Below are 16,718 nucleotides of genomic sequence, written 5' to 3'. Positions count from 1 at the left end.
ATCTTTACATTATGTAAATGTTGTGCCACGCACTGCTTTGTAAGGCTATTACAATGCATACAATCTAAACAGGCTAATTGTCTTCGTCCTACAAATCAGTTGTGCATCTTGTTGCCACTCCTTTTTTGTGCTAATGAGGCTGTTTTTCAAATTTGAGGATCTCTTGATTACAACATTGATGGTTCTTTAACTATTTCCTTTAGAATAATGTCTATATAAACAATTTGTCTATTTTTCATAATTATCTTTTCATTTTGTTTGCTGCAGTTGGGGATTGATTAATAAACAATATTCTGTTCTCTTGATCTCATTTTTCTTTTTTTAATTATAAGTTTTCTTTTGGTAATGCTAATGCACTATTATGTTCTCCCAATAGCCCTGTTTGTGACTTTTGAAGTCACTGGAGGAAATAGTCCAAATACAAGGAGTAACTGTGGAGCTCATGTCTCGATCGGTGCAGTAACTCCGGGTACCTACGCCCAGGAACAATTTAAATGTGTATATTTAATGGGATTGTTGAAGGTATCGAGGATGATAAATTTGAAAATGGCAAGGTATTAGACATCTTTAATATATTAAATATCTCATGTTAACAGAATAAATATGTTTTCAAATTAGTGGGGGCTCTGCTAGTGTAATGATAGATTTTAATGGCTCAGCAGGTAGGAAAAGTGGGGGTGAAAGATGGCAGTCACTGGACACAATAGACTCCCAAATAATCGAAATAACCAATAAAGAAGGTAAATATTGGCTGCTGCAGATGTACTGTGAGGAACGTTTGTTAACCTCTTGGCTGCTAGGCGTTTTCCCGCTGTGTGCTGGAAAATGCCATTTTAGTGGCACCATGACGAGCTCAGCTCGTCATCAGCACACGACACCCGTGGGTGATGACGAGCTGAGCTCGTCATCAGCATCGAAAGGGTTAAGAGGTAAAATAATGTATTACAAAGTGCGAAATCAATAATCAGGATCGACTACTTAGTTTGAACCCTCAAAGTTTTTAAAAAAATGATATAACATGAATAGAAATTCTGTGGTGACTGAGTTTACAATACAATTGTAGGTTTGTAGCAGGACTTTCAGACATTCATAAAAAAATAAGGAATAGGTAAAATATATATGAAACATAATTTGTTTGAAGAAAAGATACATTATATTGTATTGTATATCGTTTCGTTTGGAAAGCTTTATTTTGGTACATTGAACATAAAAGCGTCACAAAAATGAATAAAACATATGACATTACCACAGGAATCAACAAACATTGGTACAGCTTTACATCCAGTCGCCATAGAATAAACAATTAGAATAATATGCATATGCATATAGTCAATGCTTTTACGCAAAGAAACATTAAAAACCATACTAAAAGCCACTAAGGGTAATACAATAATTTATAAAACAGGAGCAGAGGCTCTTTTTTTAAAGGAAACACAGTTAAAAATTATATACCATAGGTCAAAAAGTGTTAGCAGGCCTGAGCACACCGTATACTACATTCGACCACTAAGGCGAAGGCTCCAGAAACTTCCTTCTCATGCACCACATTGAGTATTGTATATCTGTTTGTATGACTGATTATTTTCCAATGTATGTGATTCATATTTGCTGTATAATGTGCAAAAAGTAGAAAATTGAAAAAAACACATTACTGAGGTACATTGACAAGGAAATGTGACCTTGAATAAAGTGCCCATTAATTCGAGTCCCATCTGATAACTTATCTGTGAATCACAGTAGTTAGTGGAATAGTTTATGAAAACATAGATTTAAGAAACATTTTATGCAAACATACACACACAACGCTCCAAAATCTCAACCTTACGTAAATGAGGTCATTCAAAAATGTAAACCTTACTTTAATTCCTAAAGATGAACTCACTCTCTGTGAATTATTTACTTTCACAGAAAGCCCAGATGGTAACTGCTTGCAATCCAAATTATGTTCCTTAGGGGATTCCACCAGTTAGGGAAAGCTCTTTTATGGATTGTATGTACTGAGTCAAATAGTATGAAGGAATCATGCCAGGTCCTATATCCAACACCCGGGGATCCAGCCAGGACAATTGAGACAATGGCACAGTCCTTTCCCAGCCCTCAATGTGGCACTGACAAGCTGATCTCTCTGCAAGAGGCTCCCATTCTGAAGTATATGATGTGGATTCCTATCAGGACCAGGTTTACATTACATTGAAGGCACTGATGTAAGTGCTCACAACTCTCTCTGGAGCTACCTCAGACTACAGGAAAAAATAATAGCAAAGGTCAGTTGCAAAGTTTTTAACAAATCATGCAATAAAGTCTTATTATTACTATTATCAATAGCAAAGGACAATCTATTTAAGGTGTAGGTCTCCGAATGGGATTCAAGTGCCCACTGGAAATAAAGTGGGATTTTGAGAAAGGTTTTCTGAAATCTCTGAAAAAATGTATATAGTTTAATTTACTAGATGTGTGTCCCTTTTATATTGGCTGTGTGCATTAGGATGTAAAGTGCTATATGTTTTAACTATGTAATTACTTAATAAGATTCAATATCCCACAAATCTGTTACAATAAACCTTTCTCCATGTTTTCCACATGCACGTTGCAGGTATGACCATCAGCACATATATTTGACCCCTCCTCGCAGAAAGTGAATAACTACACCAAATATTGCCTAGATGCAAGAATTTCAGTTTCTCAAAATGAAAATGTCACTGTGATTACCGGAGGACCTAAAACCGCTGCAATACTTCAAGAAAATCAGACACATGCAATGCGTAATTGCAATATTTATTTTTAAAAATGGTGTGTGTATTTAGAAAATTTATTTTACCGACTGATCAGAAAAAAATGTAAAACAAAGTTTCTGACTATTGCACACATACCTCAAAATTCTCTTTGCTGTTGATTGTCACAACTTCTCGTCTCCACATAGATGTCCGGATCACTTTTTGTTCCCATAGAGTCCTCAATGTGGCATTATGTTGTGTTTGGAATGCCACATTTAAATATCCATTCACCTTGCCAAAGTAATGATAAAATCTCATCTAAATACAAAAGAAAATAAGAATATCTTTACTGAAATTATAAAGGAAGATAACAGAATGGTTACCCAGAGAGAATGCAATTTACCTGGCAAACATTTCCATCGGTAGGTTTGAAAATGATAGTCTTTAAATTTGCAAAATGCCCGGGGTTTTCTTCAAGAGATAAGGAAAGGAACATGGCTGCAGAAAAAAAAAAACTATGATGAAAATAAGGCTCTAAATGGATCAATACGTATGTCATTGTCTACAACACTTAATTTAAGAGATGTAGTCAATTCTACCTGGCACAAAATGGTTTGCTACTAAGAGCATTGTTATCAAGGAAAACTTTTTACAAGTAGGCGCTCTGCCATTTTATTTCAGTAAACCAAAGATGCTCATTGACATTACTCACGTTTCTTAAAAGTATGAGAACACACCTGTTAAACTTTATACTAGCTTTAGACCAGCTACCAAATCCTTGACTTTCCATCTGTATGCTCACATTCTCCGCTCTTCTTCTCCTCTCCATTTTTCTTCGTCCTTTGTGTTCTCTCTCCTCTTGATTCCACTCTTCTTTCTCCTCCACCTCACCTTCCTTTTTAATCCTCCATCTCCCATAGTACTACTGTTCCTGACTAAGTTCTCCAGTGTTCTTCTTCAATCTACCTTTATATTGCGTTACTTCTGCCACCTAAAACCACTTTTCACCTCTGAGCCTCCTGCTCTACCATTCTATCTTTCCGAGTTCTTTCTGTTATATAGTTGGCCCTAAGCATTCTTCCACTCCTTCTCTGCTATACTCTGCCTTGTAATGATATACAACAAGGTAGTCATTTAATATTTTTCGGATAAACTCATTAATTAAGTGCTTAAGTGCCCTAATTACCATACTTTAGATGATGACTATATCTGATTATAAACCAGTGAGGAATCAGGACTATTGCCCCTATCCTCCTGGTAAAATAAAATACCAAAAGCGTAAAAGTGCTACAAAATAAAATATAACAATTTGAAATTTCTGAGGGGATTTCAATGATTTTATAACTTGTTATTAATTCTGTACAAAAAGGTTAAGTATACTCATAGAACTCAAATGGTTTTCAAATTACTAAAAAAAACATTGGTAAGCTTCAGACCAACCATACATATGACCCTCAAAAACTATAATCCTCATCATTTTAGCACATCAGTATTCAAAGGTTGGAACATTTTTTTCCCAGTATCGTAATATCAAAAACTGGGCAATATATATGGCAATGCAAATAAAATATTGAACATGTTTGCTCAATCTACTAGTACCATATGAAAAACCAAATAATACAAAAAATGCTTTGAGCGCAATCCCTGAATGAACACGTTTACTTAATGCTTGAAAAAATGCATTAAAAATGGATACATTGTTGGACATGTGACGAAAATATGCAAACTTATCTGGGTACCGAGAGGTAATTTTAACTTCACCTGCACTAATTCACTTGGCCCACATACCCACATGCACAAGTGCTGCTCCTCCTGAAAAAAGATCTCTGTCAAAGAGTCCTCTTGAAGGGCCAGTGAGGGACTGCAGTGCCAAACCCCATGACGAGCACTGCCCAATGACGATGCTCTGCACTCGCAAGGGTGTGTGAGGGCACAAGAGTCAACAGGAGGACTATTCCCACTTCAAGCACACTCAACTGTTATTTGGAAACATTCAGAAGTCACTCAGAACCATAGTCTGGTTGCAGAGTCCTTTTTTCTCTTCTTTTTTAGGAACTGTTACCACTTTGTTATGGGAAAAGTGAAAAACAGTTTGTTGAGACAAAGTACATAAACTTAAATTAAATAGTCCCTGGTGACTGACATCTTGTAATGACATGACATAGTTTGTAACACAACAGTGAATTGTATCATTATTGCTTCATGATAGCACAAAATATGAATACATAGCTTTAAAAAGGGTTGTGTGTCCTTTTTATTATGTACTGGGACTTAATAATATTATGTCCTCTAATGTTTTCGTGTACTGGTGTTATTTAGCCGTCCTGGTAAGGTCAGAGTTATTAGTAGAGTTACTAGTGCCGTTTCTTGCGCTTAATACTCAGTGCTTTATGTGCACTTGTGAATAGTTCAACTGGACTCTTGACCTCAGAGTGTAATACACTGACGCGTTTCGACCTTCATGTATGGACCTCTAGGTGTTTTGGTGGAAGGTCTTCTTCAGGGCCATATATTCTTAGTATGGACCTGTGTATTCTTATTGGCGTTGAACTAGCAACTGGGTTTGGAGCTAGATCCTTTGTGGGAGGCAATCTTCCCTGTTGTACTCAGAAGGTCTAAGCACCTCTTTTCTTTCTTTTACCCTGAAGTTACTCAGGTTGGCTGCCAGGGTGCAGTTTTCTTCACTTTGCCGGGTTTTCGACTTTCAACACGTCTTCGTAGTCAAAAACCAAGCTGAACTATTCGCAAGTGCACATAAGGCACTGAGTATAAAGCTCAAGGAACAGTGCTACTTCAAACCACCCATTAATTACGCTGACCTTAATAGGATCGCTAAATAAAACCAGTACACAAAAACGTCACAGGACATATTGTTATTAGGTCCCAGTTTATATTAAAAGGACACACAACTCTTTATTAAGCAAAATTCGTATTTTGTGCTATCATGAAGCAATAATGAAACAAGTCACAGATGTGTTAAAAACTATGTAATGTCACCATAAGATGTCAGTCACCAGTGACTATTTAATTTAAGTTCATGTACTTTGTCACAGCAAACTGTGTTTTATTTTCCAACCCTTTATATCGGTAAAATGTGTCCCTTGTCTATATGTCTAGATCAAATGTCAATACAATGAAGTGTTTGTACATATAAATGTTTGCTTTTCTCTATGTATTAATGGAAAATTACTTTTGAATACAAAAAATTGAAAGTAATCCTAATGTAAGTATGTACATTAACTGTGCGGAGCTGCAATTTAACAATCTGGAAGCGAGGATTCTTGAAAAATAACTTCATCTATAAAATGTTTCCAAGTAAAAAGAGGTTAATGAAAGAACCTTACTAGGATAATGTTTCAGATCCTTCTGTATTGAATCATGTCAATTGATCACAATAAACAATAGGAGCACAGCTTTTGAATGGTTTATTTTGTAGCCCCGCCACACTAGTATTAATTTCATTCATAAGTCATTGTCTTGTCAGCTTTTAGACACAGAATAATATCAATGACTAAAAGTTTCATTTTTGCCATTGTTTCTAGTGGAGGGCAATCACGTCTTTATTACATAGTCTCACAGTCAAAGGCTCAATAAACAAGCATTTGCAATGCAAGAGGTCTCGCATTACTGAAAGTTTGAGCTATTGGTGTTGCTAAAAATAATGCAACGCCAATAGCTCAAACTTTTAGCAATAAAAGACCTATTGTATTGCAAATGCTTGTTTTTCTATTTCTTTACTTTTGAAGCAATATCGGCACCCACAATTTAAAGATAAAGCGCAGGGGTCGCGATTGTAATAAAAGTAAAGAAATAGAAAAAAAGGAGTGCAGCTGCATTTTTTATTTATTTATTTACTTTGGAAGTAATTGTGGCACCCATGCTTTAACTTAAAATGTTTCAAGTTAAAGCGTGGGTGCCGCAATTCTAACAAAAGTAAAGAAAAAGAAAAAAAAGGTGTGTGGTTGCATTTAGAAAAAATGAATTTACTTTGGAAGCAATTGTGCCACCTGCGCTTTAGCTTAAGATGTTTAAAGCTAAAGCGGAGTTGCCGCCATTGCTAAAAAAGGTAACAAATAAGAAAAGGTGCAGCCGCCATTAGGAAATGTCAAAAATGTCCAGCGCCAAAAGAACTGGAAAACAGCAGGCAACAAGCATTGGAAATGCAATAGGTCTCGGATTTATTTGAGTTAGAGCTAATGGCATTGTAAATGGCAATGTCTTTTAGCCATGTGTTATGGAGTGTATGCATGTGGTGTGTAATGGAATTATGTGGTATGGATTGGAATTGTTCACCCTGCGCACTCACTGCTCTGCACTCACTACTCTGCACTCACTACTCTGCACTCACTACTCTGCACTCACTACTCTGCACTCACTACTCTGCACTCACTACTCACTACTCTGCACTCACTACTCACTACTCTGCACTCACTACTCACTACTCTGCACTCACTACTCACTACTCTGCACTCACTACTCTGCACTCACTACTCTGCACTCACTACTCTGCACTCACTACTCTGCACTCACTACTCTGCACTCACTACTCTGCACTCACTACTCTGCACTCACTACTCTGCACTCACTACTCACTACTCACTACTCTGCACTCACTACTCACTACTCACTACTCTGCACTCACTACTCACTACTCTGCACTCACTACTCACTACTCTGCACTCACTACTCACTACTCTGCACTCACTACTCTGCACTCACTACTCTGCACTCACTACTCTGCACTCACTACTCTGCACTCACTACTCTGCACTCACTACTCACTACTCTGCACTCACTACTCACTACTCACTACTCTGCACTCTGCACTCACTACTCTGCACTCTGCACTCACTACTCACTACTCTGCACTCACTACTCACTACTCTGCACTCACTACTCACTACTCTGCACTCACTACTCACTACTCTGCACTCACTACTCACTACTCTGCACTCACTACTCTGCACTCACTACTCTGCACTCACTACTCTGCACTCACTACTCACTACTCTGCACTCACTACTCTGCACTCACTACTCACTACTCTGCACTCACTACTCACTACTCACTACTCACTACTCTGCACTCTGCACTCACTACTCTGCACTCACTACTCACTACTCTGCACTCACTACTCACTACTCACTACTCTGCACTCACTACTCACTACTCACTTCTCACTACTCACTACTCTGCACTCACTACTCTGCACTCACTACTCTGCACTCACTACTCTGCACTCACTACTCACTACTCACTACTCACTACTCTGCACTCACTACTCACTACTCACTACTCTGCACTCACTACTCACTACTCTGCACTCACTACTCACTACTCTGCACTCACTACTCACTACTCTGCACTCACTACTCTGCACTCACTACTCTGCACTCACTACTCAGCACTCACTACTCTGCACTCACTACTCACTACTCTGCACTCTGCACTCACTACTCTGCACTCTGCACTCACTACTCACTACTCTGCACTCACTACTCACTACTCTGCACTCACTACTCACTACTCTGCACTCACTACTCACTACTCTGCACTCACTACTCACTACTCTGCACTCACTACTCTGCACTCACTACTCTGCACTCACTACTCTGCACTCACTACTCTGCACTCACTACTCACTACTCTGCACTCACTACTCTGCACTCACTACTCACTACTCTGCACTCACTACTCACTACTCACTACTCACTACTCACTACTCTGCACTCTGCACTCACTACTCTGCACTCACTACTCACTACTCTGCACTCACTACTCATTACTCACTACTCTGCACTCACTACTCACTACTCACTACTCACTACTCTGCACTCACTACTCACTACTCTGCACTCACTACTCACTACTCTGCACTCACTACTCACTACTCTGCACTCACTACTCACTACTCTGCACTCACTACTCTGCACTCACTACTCTGCACTCACTACTCTGCACTCACTACTCACTACTCTGCACTCACTACTCACTACTCACTACTCACTACTCTGCACTCTGCACTCACTACTCACTACTCTGCACTCACTACTCTGCACTCACTACTCTGCACTCACTACTCTGCACTCACTACTCTGCACTCACTACTCACTACTCTGCACTCACTACTCACTACTCTGCACTCACTACTCACTACTCTGCACTCACTACTCACTACTCTGCACTCACTACTCACTACTCTGCACTCACTACTCTGCACTCATTACTCACTACTCTGCACTCATTACTCACTACTCTGCACTCACTACTCTGCACTCATTGCTCACTACTCTGCACTCACTACTCTGCACTCACTACTCTGCACTCACTACTCACTACTCTGCACTCACTACTGTGCACTCACTACTCTGCACTCACTACTGTGCACTCACTACTCTGCACTCACTACTCTGCACTCACTACTCTGCACTCACTACTCTGCACTCACTACTCTGCACTCACTACTGTGCACTCACTACTGTGCACTCACTACTGTGCACTCACTACTCACTACTCTGCACTCACTACTCATTACTCACTACTCTGCACTCACTACTCACTACTCACTACTCACTACTCTGCACTCACTACTCACTACTCTGCACTCACTACTCTGCACTCACTACTCACTACTCTGCACTCACTACTCACTACTCTGCACTCACTACTCTGCACTCACTACTCTGCACTCACTACTCTGCACTCACTACTCACTACTCTGCACTCACTACTCACTACTCACTACTCTGCACTCTGCACTCACTACTCACTACTCTGCACTCACTACTCTGCACTCACTACTCTGCACTCACTACTCTGCACTCACTACTCTGCACTCACTACTCACTACTCTGCACTCACTACTCACTACTCTGCACTCACTACTCACTACTCTGCACTCACTACTCACTACTCTGCACTCACTACTCACTACTCTGCACTCACTACTCTGCACTCATTACTCACTACTCTGCACTCATTACTCACTACTCTGCACTCACTACTCTGCACTCATTGCTCACTACTCTGCACTCACTACTCTGCACTCACTACTCTGCACTCACTACTCACTACTCTGCACTCACTACTGTGCACTCACTACTCTGCACTCACTACTGTGCACTCACTACTCTGCACTCACTACTCTGCACTCACTACTCTGCACTCACTACTGTGCACTCACTACTGTGCACTCACTACTGTGCACTCACTACTCTGCACTCACTACTCACTACTCACTACTCTGCACTCACTACTCACTACTCACTACTCTGCACTCACTACTCACTACTCTGCACTCACTACTCACTACTCACTACTCACTACTCTGCACTCATTACTTACTACTGTGCACTCACTACTGTGCACTCACTACTCTGCACTCATTACTCACTACTGTGCACTCACTACTGTGCACTCACTACTGTGCACTCACTACTCTGCACTCACTACTCACTACTCTGCACTCACTACTCACTACTCACTACTCTGCACTCACTACTCACTACTCACTACTCACTACTCACTACTCTGCACTCTGCACTCACTACTCTGCACTCACTACTCTGCACTCACTACTCTGCACTCACTACTCTGCACTCACTACTCTGCACTCACTACTCTGCACTCACTACTCTGCACTCTGGAAACTCACTACTCACTACTCTGCACTCACTACTCTGCACTCACTACTCACTACTCACTACTCTGCACTCACTACTCACTACTCACTACTCTGCACTCACTACTCACTACTCACTACTCTGCACTCACTACTCACTACTCTGCACTCACTACTCACTACTCTGCACTCACTACTCACTACTGTGCACTCACTACTCTGCACTCACTACTCACTACTGTGCACTCACTACTGTGCACTCACTACTGTGCACTCACTACTGTGCACTCACTACTGTGCACTCATTACTCACTACTCTGCACTCACTACTCTGCACTCACTACTCTGCACTCACTACTCTGCACTCACTACTTTGCACTCACTACTCTGCACTCACTACTCACTACTCTGCACTCACTACTCACTACTCTGCACTCACTACTCACTACTCTGCACTCACTACTCTGCACTCACTACTCCGCACTCACTACTCACTACTCACTACTCACTACTCACTACTCTGCACTCACTACTCACTACTCACTACTCACTACTCTGCACTCACTACTCACTACTCACTACTCTGCACTCACTACTCACTACTCACTACTCTGCACTCACTACTCTGCACTCACTACTCACTACTCACTACTCTGCACTCACTACTCACTACTCACTACTCACTACTCACTACTCACTACTCTGCACTCACTACTCTGCACTCACTACTGTGCACTCACTACTGTGCACTCACTACTCTGCACTCACTACTCTGCACTCACTACTCTGCACTCACTACTCTGCACTCACTACTCTGCACTCTGGAAACTCACTACTCACTACTCTGCACTCACTACTCTGCACTCACTACTTACTACTCACTACTCACTACTCACTACTCACTACTCACCACTCTGCACTCACTACTCACTACTCTGCACTCACTACTCTGCACTCACTACTCTGCACTCACTACTCTGCACTCACTACTCTGCACTCACTACTCTGCACTCTGGAAACTCACTACTCACTACTCTGCACTCACTACTCTGCACTCACTACTCTGCACTCACTACTCCGCACTCACTACTCTGCACTCACTACTCTGCACTCACTACTCTGCACTCTGGAAACTCACTACTCACTACTCAGCACTCTGCACTCAGCTGGTGGTGTCTGTGTGTGCATGGCAGTGGTGGTGTGCGTGTGTGCATGGCAGTGGTGGTGTGCGTGTGTGCATGGCAGTGGTGGTGTGCGTGTGTGCATGGCAGTGGTGGTGTGCGTGTGTGCATGGCAGTGGTGGTGTGCGTGTGTGCATGGCAGTGGTGGTGTCCGTGTGTGCATGGCAGTTGTGGTGTGCGTGTGTGCATGGCAGTGGTGGTGTGCGTGTGTGCATGGCAGTGGTGGTGTACGTGTGCATGGAACCTACTTGCAATCAGACGTGTTGGTTGTCACCAGAATGCTTCGTTACTGCTGCCGGTAATGCTGCTGGATGCTAGGACGTGAAGAGCACACCACTCACTTGAGTCGGGTCCAGCAACTTTTTGAATATCCAACCTCACTTCCTTCCAGAGGAGGATGCGAGGTCACAGCCACGACACACATAACCACTGCCCGGGTCTCCATACTATTAGGCAGTGAGTCAGTGTTCATCTTTCTTTTCCCGCTCGCCAGCAGTTAAGTCACCCATTCTTTCAGCTCAGTTTGATTCTGGTGGTTAAGTGACACCGCGGGAGCATTTCTTCATCGCTCCAGCGGTACTTAGTAATCGTCTCGGGCGGCATCAATGCTGTAGCGGCTGGGAGCCGACAGAGGGCGCACTAACAGCAACAGTCAGTGAGGTAATAAATAGCATGTGAATAAATGTGACATGCAGTAGACACGGCCCTGATAGGTAAGTGCCGGTGCTAAGCACCAGAAAGCACCGGCACAATTAGCAAAGCAACCCGCTTCTCCCTATGTACTGGCGACCTTAGGCCTGCTGCTTCAGCTGCGGGGGGCGCGCGCAGCTGTGAACGGCGGCTGCGCGCGAGCACTAGCACGCAATCTGAGAGGCAGGGACGGCACGCGACTGGGGCAAGCCGGTGTGTCCTGTTGAAAGAGGGTACCCCTCCTTAGGTGCTCGGTGACTTGTTGGGGGCCTGTTGACGACTGTGCACCTGCCCGTCCTTGTGCAAGACAGTCTGTCCAGTGCTCACCCTCATTTGGCGAACGTCACCATGGAGCGCAAAGACACGCCGAGACGAGGTAGGAAGGGGGGGGGGATGTCTCTGTGTGTGCTTGCGCATGCGCTGCGGCGAGGGGGGGATGTTCTGTATGTGTGTGTGTGAGTGTGTGTGGGTGAGTGTGTGTATGTGCGGCGAGGGGGGGGGGGTCTGTATGTGTGTGCGTGCGTGTGAGTCTGCTTCCAAGGAGCCATGGGAGACAGGAAGCGCGCGCGACCTGATCCCAGTTCCAAGGTTGCGCGTGCACCTTGCTTGTCTGTATCCCTTGACTCCTCGAAAGCCAGAATGATTACAATAGAGTCTCGGAACGACAGATTGCTTCGCAATCTGTTCGCAGTTCCGAGACCTAAAAAGCATACGTATTAAAAAACGGATTCCATGACAACTATAACAAACATAAAACCCTACTCTACTTTGCTATTTTGTCACAGTGAACTTGAAATCAGTACACAGAAATCGTCTATACTCAAAAGGCTGGAGTGGTCTGTACACCAGAAATAGGCAGGACTAGGCGGCTGCTTGCTCACACACCTATCTCAGTGGGTCGGGGCCTCGGTGGCTGACACACACTGCTACACAAGCATGCCTTTAGAAAAGACAGCACTTGCATCGCTAGCAACTTGCATCTTGCATCGGCTCGGGACGCAAAAATGGGAGGGGCGAGACATGCAGCCAAGCATGCAGACAAAGGGTGCACTTCCTCACACATAACAGGTTCTGAAGCCCAGGGCTGTAGTTTTCTGCCAGGTTTCATCTATCCCTCTTACAAAGCAGGGACTCGGATGTGGCCTGTAGCTGAACGGGGCTCAGGATGTTTCAAGTTCTGCTACTGGAGCAGCCAGTCTGGGCTGCAGTTTCTTTTTGGAAAACTGGAGCAAATGTTTATGTGATAAATTGCAGCAAACCTAACACCCATGGTAATTAAACCCAGCTTGCTGGCACACAAGCGCCGTGTACGGAATTAAAGGCAAACCACCAATAAGGCCGTGTTTGGATAGGAAGAAAGGAGCGCCTGTTCTTTCCCAGCACAAGGGAGACAGCACGGCCCCATACTGAGAGCCCTGTAAGCTGCACGAGAAAGACTGGCAAAAAATCACCTTTAAGAAACCATGCGCAACCAACCACCGTGTATTTACACAGGCCTTTGCACCAGTCATGATGAAGAAAATGAACGTGATGATAGGTAGCGGTCTCATTATAGCACTTAAAGCTTCAGTCTAGGCCGTTTCTAAGAGCTGTAGAAGACAACTGATATTGTAACCCAATTTTACGGCTATCGATGTGAGGAACAGGTATCGATTTTCGGTTATGCAAAGCATATAATCGATATTTTACAGTTAGCATGATGTATCTAAATGATTTAACACACGTACGCAAACATTAACACAAATTCGTATTGCAGTATTTTAGATTTCTAACCTGCACCGCTTTGCACGTTTTACACTCGCTTGACTTGACCGACGCCATTTTGTGGCCTCGCTCGAAGCCTTACATTAGCAGACCTCATTCATTTCTTGCACGGAAGTTGTTCTCCTGAGAAATAGCCCAACTGTTGCAAAACTGCTGTTTCAGCTCGTTAGGCCCGTCAAGGTTGTAGGTAGCAGGAGGAGGCCTGATAGGCACATTCCGGGAGGGGTGCGGGGCGGACTGTCTCGTAGTTGGCAGAAGGGAGTCACCCGTCCGACCTTGCTAATCTAGGATGAGCTAAACCAAGAGCGCTTTGTCTGCCATATATGGTCTTTCCTTTTGCACCAACCTGTACCAACTTGTATTTTTCCATCTTAGACAATGGTTTTGAGAATGCAACTGTATATATGTGATGTTCTGACAATGTGCCAGCAGTCTTCTTGGCGGACCTCGTGGGGTTAGGTCGCAAGGAGCTCCTCTGGCAGAGTTTGTTTGTTATAATAAACGCTTGGACCTTCTACACTGCCAACTGACTGATTATTGGTAATGCAAATTGGATTGGTTGTGTATATAACTATAATTGGGAGGTGGTAAATAATTTTCGGTACTTCAGATGCATCAACCTCGCATAGATGAATATCTGAGCTGGTTTCATGCTGATTAATGTGTCAGCCTCGAAAGGCCTGGGTATGCTCGAAAAGAGACTTACCTACAAATCAAACCGGATTTAAGCAGCTAGGACCTAACCGTCGGGATCTATCTTGCCCTAACATTAAGATCTGTAATCGAGTTACGAAAAAGCGTGCTCTGCCAGGATGTATCAAACAGGAAAATGGAAGAACCACCCTGAGTTACCAGGACGCTCTTCTCTGTGCTCAGATGAACATCTAATTTCACGAAGTGCCTGTATTGTAAGTACGAGTGAGGCAGTTCCATACCTGAGTTTAAGACTGCCACATAAAATGCATTTCAAATACAATAACACAAAATTGTACTTACTGATATAGTGATTAGTTCTCTCAACAATTTGGCATGGACATATCTTCCTCACTCAGTGTGTGAATGTTCGTATGTTTATCTGGATGTGCAATGTTTTTCTAAACCACAAACTAGTTCGCTTTAACCGGATGACGCTCACCTGAAGAGCACGTCTTGGGAGGGTGATGCTGCTTGTCCCACTAATGATCCAAGAAATATACCCAGCTAGTTACCAGCTTATGATGGTAACAAGACAATACAAGCCGCTACTTCACCGAGTCTGAAGGGGCCCTTTCAGGCTACAGTAATCCCCTCCGAGGAGTACCTGGGTGACCTTTGGCTTGCAGGCAGCACGTATCAATAATGAAGCGCCTGCCAACCCATCCCAATCAATGCGAACACAGCTCCAGTTTCAGTTTTTCCAGAGGTGAGACAAAAATAGTTTAGCCTCATTACACTACAACAAAGCACGGCTCTCCTGGCCAGACACAGCCTGGACAGATTGGGCTATTGCTGCCACTGCAACCAGAGCACCCTGAAATGCCTCTTATATGTTACCATCCATAATTGATGGGCAGATTGAAATATAGCTGTCGCTGTATCCCGGAGCAGGGCCATTGAAAGGATGGGGGAGGGCGGGAATCTGTAATGCTCGGCTTGCTCCTGCACTAAATCCTTCCTTGCAGGGATACAGCTTCGGAGGTGGAGCCCATGGGAGGGAAGGCATTGCAGAACTGAGGGAGGGGGTCCGCGATGGGGACACCGAGCAGAACTACATACACTCCTCTCTTTCCCTGCTGGACAAGTCTTAGAGGTACAGCCCCAATGAAGGGAGGGAAGAGCTGGGGGCAGGAGAAAGGTAGGGCCTGGTGAAGAGGGAGCTAGAATGTTTAGACTGCTTTTTGCACTACACCACTCCAAGACGTCAGCGGTTCTTTCCTTTAGTTGCTTCCCTGTGAAATGGATCAAAAAATTAACAATCCCGTGAGTGGTGTGCATGCTCGCACCACAGCAAGACATGTGGTTTCAATTATCATGGACGTGACTGGGCACAATGATTGAAACCACATGACGGCCTGCTGTATGTAATAAACACCATTAGGCCGTGGTCGGAGCTATGCACCCCCTTTGGCCTATTGCATGCCATCTTACTGAAAAACACGCACGAAAAGGGCAATAGCAGGACACAAAAGGAAAAGCACACGCACAAGCATGTGCGATTCCTAGGCAACTCTCTGAAACCCCATTTTTAGATACTAAATGTCTTGTGCTGCGCACTGCACCGCTATGCGCAAGACCTAAAAAAAAGTAAAAAGGATTGGGGACATTGGGCCTACCCTGACGGGTGCCTCTCTTAATTCTCAAAAAACCTGCTTCTTTTGAAATAATGATTATTCTGATATAAATTCTTAAGTACCCTTAAAAATTGGTCAAGAAATTCAAAGCTGTCCAGTCTGAAAAATAGGGCATCTCAGTTCACTTAATCAAAGGCTTTTTCAGCATCAATCATCAGTATAGGGGGTTTCACTTGATTTACTAGAAAATAAATCAATAGCTTGAATCAAAAAATGTGTATTAGCGTCCATAGATCTATTTGGCAAAAAGCCATGTTGGTCTTTATGTATTATAGTTTGTGCAATTGGGATAGTTTGTGCAATAGTTTGTAGTCTGGATTTAAAAGACTTATTGGTATGTAGGAGTTGACATTCATAGGTCATTTATACTTTTTGAGCAAGGTAGCAATAATTTACTTTTAAAAGATTTGGGGATGTC

General features: G+C 43.1%; 1 protein-coding gene across 1 annotated transcript in view; it reads right to left on the bottom strand.

Moving 5' to 3' along the window:
• MALRD1 (MAM and LDL receptor class A domain containing 1) overlaps positions 1-16,718 on the bottom strand; it is a 2,333,045-nt gene that overhangs the window by 2,157,974 nt on the left and 158,353 nt on the right. The window contains exons 3-4 of the mRNA XM_086939858.1: positions 3,118-3,212; positions 2,871-3,032 (exon numbers count right to left, since the gene is read on the bottom strand). Of these exons, the coding sequence (XP_086795984.1) occupies positions 2,871-3,032; positions 3,118-3,212 (257 nt within the window). The remainder of the gene's footprint in view (positions 1-2,870; positions 3,033-3,117; positions 3,213-16,718) is intronic.

This window comes from Lissotriton vulgaris, chromosome 10, assembly GCF_964263255.1.
Source record: "Lissotriton vulgaris chromosome 10, aLisVul1.2, whole genome shotgun sequence".
Taxonomy (NCBI): domain Eukaryota; kingdom Metazoa; phylum Chordata; class Amphibia; order Caudata; family Salamandridae; genus Lissotriton; species Lissotriton vulgaris.
This window is presented reverse-complemented; position numbering and strand designations above follow the sequence as displayed.